This window comes from Cetorhinus maximus, chromosome 7 (assembly GCF_964194155.1).
Source record: "Cetorhinus maximus chromosome 7, sCetMax3.hap1.1, whole genome shotgun sequence".
Lineage (NCBI taxonomy): Eukaryota > Metazoa > Chordata > Chondrichthyes > Lamniformes > Cetorhinidae > Cetorhinus > Cetorhinus maximus.
Genome location: NC_135885.1, coordinates 142,045,548 through 142,057,977, shown reverse-complemented (window position 1 = coordinate 142,057,977; position 12,430 = coordinate 142,045,548). Strand labels below are relative to the sequence as shown.

General features: G+C 40.9%; 1 protein-coding gene across 13 annotated transcripts in view; it reads right to left on the bottom strand.

Annotated features, from left to right (window-relative positions):
* The window catches only part of mbnl2 (muscleblind-like splicing regulator 2), a 109,610-nt gene that overhangs the window by 36,050 nt on the left and 61,130 nt on the right, over window positions 1–12,430 (bottom strand). For all 13 annotated transcript variants that reach the window (XR_013577157.1, XM_078546019.1, XM_078546017.1 and 10 more), the window contains 3 exons: window positions 11,688–11,852; window positions 9,460–9,663; window positions 5,616–5,879 (listed from right to left, as the gene is read on the bottom strand). Coding sequence is in view for 12 of the 13 variants with exons in the window: in XM_078546019.1 (XP_078402145.1) it covers window positions 5,616–5,879; window positions 9,460–9,663; window positions 11,688–11,852 (633 nt within the window). In the remaining variant the exon portion in view is untranslated. The remainder of the gene's footprint in view (window positions 1–5,615; window positions 5,880–9,459; window positions 9,664–11,687; window positions 11,853–12,430) is intronic.

Sequence of the window (12,430 nt, the reverse complement as noted above, 5' to 3'; positions counted from 1 at the left end):
ACATTAGGAAAGGGAAAGTCGGTGTCACAGAGCTTGCTAGATCTTTATGGACAGCTTTCTTCGAGGTCAGCAGAGAGTGCTTTTATGGCTGATCAAAATATCCAGCCTTATAAGTCTGCCAGTCTGTGTATGCCATCTACTCATTATCTTAACTGGCTTAGTCAGCTGGGTGTCCATGAAAAATGGGCTATTTTCAACACAGATGACACCACTTCACTATAGGTTGCATTCAGGCAAGGTAGATAGGCATACTCTACAAAGGACCATAGACATTTCTCTTCATTAGAGAGCAAGACAATTGATTTTTTATATATATATATATATGTATATATATACAGCTTGTGGAGCAAGGTGAGGAGACAGGCCTCCATGAACTACCACAGCTGGTATGGGGGGTTTGAAACTGCGGCATTGGTATCATTCTGCATCACACTCTAGCTATCCAGCCAAATGAACTAACTGACCCCCTTAGGTTACATTCAACACCAGCATTAAGTCAGTGGAAATTACTAGCCAATAATAACTTGGCTTTTTAAGTTTGATGTGTCCCACCAATTCTTTTGCAAAATATATATCTTGAATTTATCTCTTTACTCAGAAAAATATTTACCTTCATTTTGACTGGCATGCCATGAATTTTCTGTAATAAAAAATTCAACACACTGTTGAAACCTATCTTGCTGCATGTGTTTTGATTGAGCCCTGGTGGATAGTTTGCAAGACGACAGATTATCCATCTGGTGGAGTCTTCATTTCATCCTCCACACACTGTGGGAGTATAACCTAGCTTGATAGGCTCTGGGAAACCACTTGCAGAGTATGCACCTGGAAATGCCTTCATGTTGTTGTTGAGAGGCGGTGCTTCAGGACATCTGACTCTTACATTGTAAATAACTCCAGAATTTGCATAATTGTCTCAGCCCTGTTGCCAGCTCGAGCTAATCTTTAACTAACTGCAAATTGTGACCAACCCACTTAACCGCCACCCGCCCCCCCGGCCTCAAAATATATGCCTGCAGGGCCTGGTGACGTTTGTAGGTTTCTGATCAAGGAATGAGGATGACATTACCAGATGGGTAATCGCCTTTTCTCATTTCACATCGTCCACATGCACTGTAGGAACACAGCAAGTAGTACGAGTGGAGGAAAGACACCTGCAGAAGAGCTACAACACCAACTGTCAGGGCTGATCTGCCAAAAGCATCATATGTCCCAGTTAAACCTTGAAAATATTTAGTAAATATATGGTGATAGTTACAATATATGGAAATCTGCTGGATAGAACAATCAGGGTTCTCTATGTTTTTAAATTTATTCGTTCATGGGGTGTGGGTGTCACTGGCAAGGCCAGCATTTGTTGCCCATCCCTAACTGCACTTGAGCTGAGCAGCTTGCTAGGCCATTTCAGAGGGCAGTTAAGCCAGCCACATTACTGTGGGTCTGAAGTCACATGTAGGTCAGACCAGGTAAGGATGGCAGATTTCCTTCCCTAAAGGGCATTACTGAACCAGACTACTTTTGACAACAATCGATGATAGTTTCATGGTCATCATTACTGAGATTGACTTTCAGTACCAGATTTTATTAATTGAATTTAAATTCCACCAGCTGCCCTGGTGGGATATGAACCCAACGCCCCAGGGTATTAGCCTGGGCCTCTGGATTACTAGTCCAGTGACATTACCACTATGCCACTGCCACCCTCTAAATTGCTCTATGGAAGTGAGCCTGGGAGTCGGGGGGAAGCGCGTGGAAAAACATTCCAGTTTTGACTTCTGTAGCAGTGAGGGGCTAATGGGGTAATTTCCTACCCAAATAAAGCTCGAGAACCAGCCTGTCAAATGCCAAATGAGATTTTTGGTTCAGTCAAATATTTAACAAAACAATTTTCCATTCAAGAAAATTAAACTCACATGTTTGAAAAAGTTCAAAACACAATTGTGAAAAAGGAAATTACCCATCCCATTTGGGAGCCAGAGAGACACGAACTGGGCACAATTTCTAAACTGTACACTAATGGGTGATGACTCAATGATAACAAGTAGTCATACAGGACTTAAACAGCCAGAATGTGAACCCGAATGGAAACATGGCTTAAACCAGTGTTGAAACGCTGGAAATAAATTCAAAGCATGCGCAGCATCACATGAAACTGGACTCACGTTTATGTGGTACTCCATATGAGCAAGCTGACGTCCCGAGTGTTTCAGAACAGGAAACAAAGATACTGTGAACAGTGAGCATCAGGAAATGCAAGTGGAGTGGGGAGGTTGGAATGGAAAACTGAAGGCCCAGTCAAACAATCGGTCAGAAACTGGATGAAGAACTTGAGAGGGTAGTGTCAGAGTGGCTGAATAAGCCATCATCAACAGTGGAGCAGAGCAAGAATTGAGTGAGAAGCGGTCGTCTGGAGTTAAACAAATGAAAGGCGTACGCAAGAGAAAATTAATAAGATAGGTTGGCGCAAAGCCATCCAGAGATTTGAAAACATTTTGAGCTTGAAAACTCAAGTGAAAAATTTGGGGATCTCCAATGATAACCATTTAAAGAATAAATGCAAGGGCATGGGGAAGAGGAGCCAGCTGTAATAAATCTGCACAGTTCAAATGCTGTAGGTTCAAACTTCATAAACAATAGAGTAAAGCATCATAAAATCTTCATCTGTGATAAAAGAGAAGTTAACCAATGTCTCGTTTTGAAATTATAGGATTTCAGGGATATCAGAGCTCTACGATAAAAGCAAATCACTGCGGATGCTGGAAATCTAAAATGAAAACAGAAAATGCTGGAAAAACTCAGCAGGTCTGACAGCAATCTTTGGAGAGAAAAACAGAGGCCAGAATTTTTACCTTGATGGGCAGGCGGACCCCACCGGCTCGGCGGCGGGCGGGCAGCTGAACTCCGCTGCCGAAATGGGGCCCGCCGCCATTTTGAGTGAACGGGCCAATTAAGGCCCGCCCAGCGGCCTGTCCGAGGGGAAGCGCTGTGCGCTTTCTGTGCAAGGGGGGGGGGGGGGGGGGAGAGTGGTGGAGGGATTCCCCATCTGTCAAAGAGCACACATCTCCCTGAGACTAAGTGCTGTCTCAGGGAGATTAATGACAGTATAAAAATCTTAAATAGAAAAATATTAAAATTATTAACATGTCCCCCTCATGTGACAATGTCACACGAGATGGGACATGTTAATAAGAAGCACAAACTTTATTGAAGTTTTTAAAAACGGACATGAAACTTCATCCCGCCAGTGGATGAGGTTTCATGTTTATCAGGAGCCCGCTGGGGCTCCTGGCCTGCCCGCCAACCTTAAGCTTGGACGGGCAGGGCATTCAACAAGCTTAATTATCCTGTCAAAACAAAAACAGAATTACCTGGAAAAACTCAGCAGGTCTGGCAGCATTGGCGGAGAAGAAAAGAGTTGACGTTTCGAGTCCTCATGACCCTTCAACAGAACTCAAATTCAGTTCTGTTGAAGGGTCACGAGGACTCGAAACGTCAACTCTTTTCTTCTCCGCCGATGCTGCCAGACCTGCTGAATTTTTCCAGGTAATTCTGTTTTTGTTTTGTTTTGGATTTCCAGCAGCCGCAGTAGTTTTTTGTTTTTATCTTTGTTGTTAATTATCCAGTCAATGGCCTTAATTGACTATTGACAGGTCAGCGGGCGGACAGCTGATTTCGCTGTCCACCCGCCTTCCTCAATATTTAAATGGACCGGGATGACGTCGGGGATTCCTCCCGACATCATTCCTCGTCATTTCCCCGTCAGTGAGCGGGCCCCACCCCCAAATCGCAGATGGGAAAATTCTGCCCAGAGTTAATGTTTCACGTCTGAAGAAGGGTCACATAGACTTGAAATGTTAACTCTGTTTCCTTCTCCACAGATGCTGTCAGACCTGAGTTTTTCCAGCATTTTCTGTTTTTATATCAGAGCTCTACACTGATTTGGACTATTCCCAATTTACTTCTATCACTTTAAATGCAGTAATATAGCACTCTCAATGGTTTAATTGATCTAGAGCCTACAAGAGTTTGATCCAGTGCTGCTCAAGACAAAAACTCAGGACATCAAAACTGAGGACTTGATTATTCAAAGACCCCTCAAAGTCCTGTCCACCATCTACAAGGCACAAGTCAGGAGTGTGATAGAATACTCCAAAAACACTCAAGAAGCTCGATACCATCCAGGACAAAGCAGCCAACTTGATTGGCACCCCATCCACAAACATTCCCTCCATTCACCACCGATGCACAGGAGCAGCCGCGTGTACCATCTAAAAGATGCACTGCAGGAACTCACCATGGCTCCTGAGGCAGCACCTTCCAAACCCACAACTGCTATCATCTAGAAGGACAAGGGCAGCAGGCACATGGGAACTGGCAGTTCCCCTCCAAACCACTCACCATCCTGACTTGGAAATATCTCGCCATTCCTTCACTGTCGCTGGGTCAAAATCCCGGAACACCCTCCCTAACAGCACTGTGGGTGTGCCTCACACCACATGCCTGCGGCGGTTCAAGAAGGCAGCTCACCCCCACCTTCTCAAGGGCAATGAGGGATGGGCAATAAATGCTGGCCTAGTCAGCGACGCCCAATACCGTGAACGAATAAAAAAAGACAATGTAACAAGACAGATAGGTATCACTCCCACCTCCAAAGCTGATTTTAAAATGAATGACAGGAAAAGCCAGCTAACATTTGCTTTGCCTTGCAGGAAGCAGAATCCTATAACATTGTGTTAAAATTCATTGTTTGTTCTCATCTTGGTCACATTACAGCCAGAAGCATATTCTAACTTTGTCTATGTGCACTGCTAACAGAAGATAAACTCTGCTCAGAGAAAAAAAAATGCATATATTGCAATAAAACAGAGTTTATAAGCAGAAACTGTAACTTCAAACCTGAAACAAAGCAGAAAAGAGGACCTTTAGGCATTGTGGAAAACACATTTTTCTTCATTACTCTAAATTGTAGTGCAACTACAAGAAATTAGCCCTAATGATGGTATCTTGTCTCAAAAGCTATGTCTTTTTTCTAAATTTCATGCTTACTGTCCTTTTTTTTAATTGGTTTCCATAACAAATCTGCATCAGAATCCAGCCATACAATGGTATATAAAATTATAGAAAAATACTGACTTATTTAAATAGAAATTTGATATTGGCTTGATTGAATTATCATGTTGCTGCCTCAAAGTTAACTGTGCCAAATAATCTTGCTTAAAGCAACTGTAAGCCAACAGTTCTGATCACTGTTAGTTTAACACCAGTAAGATTTATCACCCAACAGATGCCAAACAACAATTAATTGCTTTTCCCATCCAGTTGCTTCATTTCCCAAGAAAAATAAATTACTTTCTCCTCTACACTGCAAGGTTAGAAATTAAGGCTTAAATGTATCGCAGTATGATGCCGGTGGTACTCAATGGCAAACACCAATATGCTGTTTATTAACCCTAATATTTCTAATGTTCTGCTACAAACAAAAATACTACTAGGACAATTGCATCAGATGCAGCACATCGGTGGGTGACTTTCATCTAAAACATAATCTGACTTAACCATTTTATGAGTTGCAAAATAAATTGATTTGTGGTGTGTTACCTCGTTAAGTAACTTACCATTGCTGTCGCTGCTGCAGCAGCTGCCTGAGCTACTGCCACAGCCTGGTTGGCCTGGTGCTGCGCTGCTTTTATTTTGGCCTGTAAGTGAGCAGGAGGGTGGAAGTATTTGCACTTCTCTCTTGAGCATCGACCTTTGATATAATCCATACAGACAGTCACAGTGTTATCATTGGTGTCCACCATTGTGCTGTCCGCAGGGTGAGCAAAACGGCAGTCGGTCTCACCCCGTGTGCAGTTCCCTCGCTGAAACTCCCTGCACACCTGCCAAAAGAGACAGTGCTGTACTTAGATTTGGTGAAGCTGTTTAATTTGTAACCATTCTAAGGCTTAAAGCAAAGTTAAATGCAAACCTAAAAGTTAGTCCAGGACAACAATCATTCATCAGTAAAGGGTGCAATGATATCTCACCTAAATGAGCAAAATTTAAATTTGGTATGAGAAAATTTTGACTCTGTGAACATCACCCTCTTGAAGTATACATTGCTGAGTGATAACAACTCCAGGAAATCTAGGGGCACCTTTTATTACTGGGGCAAAATTAGAAGGTTCATGAGGATGTTAACTTGTCAATTTCACATTTGAAGACAGCAGTTTAGAGCAATTGTACAAGACACAAATAGAATTAAGCACAATCAACGTGATTCGTCCATTTCTGTATTCTGCTGATCTTACTGTGCTCTAAGAACATTCTAAACTTGTTTTTATTTCACCAGACCTGACAACAATGGGCTTTATTATGAAACAAAAAAGAAAATCAGGAATAATAATTGTATGAACAGTTTTAAAAGCATGGCAAAAAATAAAAGCAAAATATTTTAAGCCATTTTTTTTGTCCATAGTGTACAGAAATCATTTGCCAAGTTAACTGCTTACCGAACTGATCAAAAGTATGTTTCTCAATTAGTCCAAGATATGGAAATCAAATTACATTCAATTAAACACCGGTTTCTAAGCTCCTAATGGTTCAGTCAATAAATGTACTGCATATTATATAACTGAGCCATATAGGCCAGGGAGGCCTCAGATTTGTTTCTTGACCAGTGTCAAAGGTTGTACATCTCAGCCGGGACTGGCAGTGAGTGGATACAACCCGCCACAGCATTCTGGAGCCAAACAAATAATTATCAGCCAGAGTTTACTACCCTCGGCCTCTATGAAGTAACTGCTGTTGGAAGGTACATGTTTGTTCTGGGGAGGACAGAATTGGCTTTGACAACAGTGCACTCACCATCCTCATGGTCAAATTGTCCTCTGAGATTTACTGTTCCAACATTAAGAACTATCAGCCACTGCAGGGGTTTGAGTAGAGGCAGCTACCATTCAGCCAACTGTGCCAGCTCCTCTCTGAAATAGTGCCAACTTAGCCCCATTCTCTTACCCTTTCCAGATACCCTCTAAAATATTTCCAAATATCTAATTCTTTTTGAAAAGTTATTACTTCAGCTTCCACCAATGCATCTTGAAGAACCTTCCATGCCCTAATGATCCTGCGCAGAAAAAAATTCTCTTAATTCTTTCATCTTTTGCTCTCTAGTTACTTATTCACTGACTAATGAAAATATTTTTTTCATTTCTACCTCATCAAATCTAATCATAATTTTGAAGGACTCTATTAGATCTGCTCTTAACCATTTGTGTTCTATTGAGAAAATATAGTTTCCCTCATCTCTCTTCCCTGACAAACTAGTAAATCACCTCTGCATCCTGTCCATGACCTTGAGATCCTCTATAAAGTAGGTGCCCACAAGTGCACATAATATTCCAACTGTGGCATAACTTCTGAGCTTGTGTACTCTTAGGCTCATAGTTATAAAACTTAGGATCCTATTTTTTTTTATATAAAGCTTAGAGATCTCGTTCTCCTACTTTTCTTATGTTCTTATGTTTTCAAGTTTTATCTGGCTGAACTCCAAAAGTCTCTCAGCTTCTCTATTCCTTTTAATATTTTATCATTTGTCACCATTTTCATCTCGCTTTCTGCCAAAATATATTAACTCATTTCTCTGCATCAGCCTCCATCTGATAGCCAGCTATCCAATTTGTGGATGTCCTCCTGAAATCACTCATCGCCCTCTTCACAGTTAGCCACACCCCCTATTTCTGTGCTGCCTGCAAATGTTTGATATTGTATATAATCCAAATAATTTATTTATAGTTAAGAACAGTAGTCCTGATACGGATCCCTGGAGACACCACCGTTTAAATCCTCCAGTCCAAAAGACATCAATTAACAATATTCTGTTTCTTTTCTTTAATCAATTTTCAATCCAAATACTCTCCAAGTGGGACAGCATTTTACATGCACCTTCTTCAGTCTACTGCATGATGTAGTCTCCTATGTGCTTAGGAGTCCAAAAAGTAAGAATACTCTGAAATAATAAGTTGGAATGTCAAGTCATGTGTTACTTTACATTAGTTATTGCTGTATTAGTTTTTAATAAATCTGCATCTCCTGATCTTTTGAACCATATTGAGGAGACCAAATGCAGGTTAAGGCTATGTTTCATCTGACCCACGCACACCTGCTCATTTCAATTTCTGAGATTTCCATCTTTGGTCTCCTGAACTACTCCAACTGAGTTCCAAATAGCCTGGAATTTGTGGCAGCAACGTCGGCGAAACTGTCAGCATTCACCATCATTGGCTCTCTGAGATTGACAGCAACTTCTGCAGTTCACACATGCACGCAGATAAATGTGAAACTCCAGAGGTTGCGATCAGTGGTTCAGTGTATACTGAAGTTCCCCCCAGACAGCAATTAGAAATCACTGAGCTTACAAGAACTTGTCCTTTTACACAATTAGTGTCACTGCAAAAACCCTTAAAGTTACACCTTGTTGAATGAGGTGTTAATGGGTTTTTAATGCCCGAGTTCACAATTAATGCTGAAAAACCTCTTAGGCCCTGGAAAACTAATTTTATATTTGTGTGATGTCAAATTTCATGATGATTTAAAAAAACCACAATTTTGAAATGTAAGTTATGATATTTCAGCTTCGTCCTAACCCCAAGTGCATGTCCAAATCATTTATTTTGCTTTCTGTAAGATTTAATTGAAAGTGAAGGATAATTGGTGCATTTTATTTCTGGGTTTACGGTGTGAGAATACTTCAATATGATTGGCCGTTTATCCTGTTTGCTGACATCAATGCCGTTGGACACCTTTGACTTGTCGCCAGGTTCAAACTAACATTAGGAAAAAGGAAATCCATGTCATAAGGATTGCTAGGTCTTTGTGGTCAACTTTCTTCAAGATCAGTGGTGAGCAACGTTGCTTCACCGTTGATGGCGAAACTCAGCCAACAACTTAAACAGTTCCGCATCCTTCACCTGGGTGCTCTTCACTTCTCTGATTCAAGCATTAAATTCAACAAGTTTAGGCCTCACCTGTCTTCTTCAACTTCTCCTTAGATTCTCCCATCATTTGGTTGCTTTTCCTTTCATTTCGAAACCATGTTTAATTCACCTTTTTAGATTTTCAGCTTATTGCACACGCCTAACTGAGGTGACATCTGTTAAAACTCCCTTTTGAAAAAAAGTCTCTTTACAGCCTAGCTATTAAATGCATCATTTGCTCCCTTGTGCAATGAGTTTAGCAAATCTGAACTCTCGGCCTGTTGTTCTCTCCTCAAATCTGTAAAGTGACTCTCCTCCCGACCATGCCAGTTCCGATGAAGAGCCAATATAAATGTTAACATATCTTTCAGATGCTGGCCGACTTTAAATTTCCAACATGTGCTATAGTGTTATAAAGCCCAGTGTCAATGAACATGGATACAAGAACAAAATCAAGATGCACCAAAATCACACAACATTTATACTACTGATGCAATGTTTTTACCTCTAACCGGTCTGTCCTCATGTGCTTCTGCATATTTCCTGATCCAGCAACTGAAATGGGTGGGCTTCCAGGGACAAGGACAGGGCCACTAGAGAGAACTTCCGTTGGAACTAACCCAACACTGTGAGGCATGGGTGCCAGAAAAGGACTAAAACTAAAAGCATGATGATTTACTCCTGTGCCAGGATTCATTGGAAACGTGGCCTGGGGAGAAAAACAAAAATATGTCTTTTTTTAAAAAAAAGTTACAAGGCTGAAGTAGCACAGAAAATTATTACATTTTCCCCAACCAAACCAAGTAGAATCAGCATTTATTCTTGAAAATTCTTTAGCCATTGAGAAATTCCATTTCCAAAAGGAAAACAGATTTTGTTTCTACACGGGACTTTGTCAATTGAGAAAAGAAACAAAAGAACTTTACAAAAGGTATCCAGAAAAATATAAACCAGGCAATAATGGCATTGTCTTTTCAGTATTATCAGCAGAAAGAACTAAACGCGAGAATGAGAACAATTAAATGTAATTGAAAATTCAGCAGGGCATCTCTTAGGTCAAGCCATAGAACTTCTACTGATTCCAAGGAGATGCTAATGGGGAATGGAGAAATGTACGGGCAGTATTAACAATTCAGGACAGACCGCTCTGAAAAATATAGATTTCCCCAAACATAAAAGCACAGATAATATTCTGATGGTAAGAGGATCCATAGAGAATGAAAGAAGTCAACTTCTACAGGCTCTGAATGTGGCAAAAAGTAATAGAGGGGTCCGTACACTGTACACATCTACCAGTACAAAAACAGCAATGTGAATACAAATTGAATATAATCATAAACGTATTTTCAAAACTGCATACAAAAGAACATGATGTGCAGCTGTCACCATAGCAAAATCATGGTTGTAGTGTGAAGGTATTCATTCAAATGTGAATCTCTTTGGTGGTTCTCACTTTTCAAAGAAAATGCATTTAAAAGCACTTTTAGCTTCTGTTGATCAAATGTTCTAACTCCGTGATTGGTACCCCATCCATCACCTTAAACATCCACTCCCTTCATTGATGCACAGTGGCAGCACTATGTACCATCTACAAGATGCACTGCAGCAGCTCATCAAACTCATGACCTTTATTACCATGAAGGGCAAGGACAGCAAATGCATGGAAGTTCCCCTTCAAGCCACTCGCCATCCTGACTTGGAAATGTACCGCCGTTCCTTCACGGTCGCTGGGTCAAATCCTGGAACTCCCTTCCTAACTGCACTATGGGTGTACCAACACCACATGGACTGCAGCGGTTCAAGAAGGAGCTCACCCCCAGCTTCTCAAGGGCAATTAGGGATGGGTAATAAATCCTGATCTAGCCAGTGGTGTCCACATTCCGTAAATGAATAAAAAGAAAAGTCCTGTCAAGTAACTGACATTAAAGGCAGGTTAACATAATACAATAGGGGGAGGCAGTGGTGTTGTGGTAATGTCACTGGACTAGTAATCCAGAAACCCAGGCTAATGTTCTGGGGACAAGGGTTCAATCCCACCACGGCACCTGGTGGAATTTGAATTCAAATTCAAGCAATAATCTGGAATTGAAACACGAGTCTCTGTAATGGTGACCATGAAACCATTGTCAATTATCGTAAAAACCCACCTGGTTCACTAAATGTCCTTTAGGGAAGGAAATCTGCCATCTTTACCTGGTCTGGCCTACATGTGAATCCAGATGCACAGCAATGTGTTTGGCTCTCAACTGCTCTCTGCAATGGTATGGCAAGCCCTCAGTTCAAGGGCAATTAGGAATGGGCAACAAATGCTATTCTTGCCAACAACGTCCATATCCCATGAACAAATAAAGAAATAGCGATCTTAGGAAAAAACAGAAGTTTCTTGAAAGCCCTTTCTTTTGGTAGGGGAGGGGGGATACAAGGTTAAAAAGATAAAAGAATCCCTCTTTTTTCCCTTCGTAATGTCCTCTCTCAACTGTGAGTGGGAGTGAGAGGCAAAGCTGCTTCTAGACCTTCACCAATACTGCGCTTAGCAGTCTTGGGATAACTCTCTTTCTATTTTTACCCTCTACCTTGAGAAGCCACTTTGTCTTCGCTTAGTGCATGTGAAGATGAGGAACTAAGCAAGGATTTTTCTGGCGAAGTTGTGGGGGGGGGGGGGGGGGGGGGGGGGTTGTGGGGAAGAGAGGAAAGAGCTTTTCTTTTAAGTCTTTTAAGTGAATATATACTTACAACTGGCTGAATTTGAGCACCTGGCATCATAAACTGCATCTGCTGTGCCAACATAGCTGCAGTTGTTTTCTGTTGTATAAGATTGTTGCGTCCATTAATTTCTAACTGCGTTTTTAAATGCATTGGTGGATGAAGATATTTGCAGTTTTCTCTTGTGCAACGACCCTGTGATATGGGAGATATTTTAGAGGTGGTTTAGGAACATTTATAATATTACAATTTAGCAGATGTATAATAACAGATGTACAGATTTCATAATTGTAATTCCACTACCCCCAACCCAAACTCCCCTCCCCGAAATTCACTCAGGCTTTACTTATAAAGTGGGTACAAATATTCATCTAATAATTTAAAACAATACTGCCAATAAGAAGAAGTGTGACCACCAACTGAAGCAAAGCACTAGACCAGATTTAATTCATTTAAACTTGGTGTTATCCTTTCTGTGATTTGAGTTGACATTTGATTCATAGTAAACCAGGCAAGGGCTCAGTAGCCAATTTCAATTGGGAGAAACTTTACCTAACATGGCCTGTGCAAAATAGTTCATAATACATAATATTCAAAGATGAACTGTATGGGGTTAGTAGCCCTACTGAAATATTTGCTGCAGAAAATAAACTGACAGCTGTCTTAAGCATAAAAAAATGTAGATTTCTGCACTCGGCTTTGACAACATAAATTGCATCTCAACACAGTTCTCTCCATTTATTATTTTCTCGTGTAAGGAAGATCCACGTCCT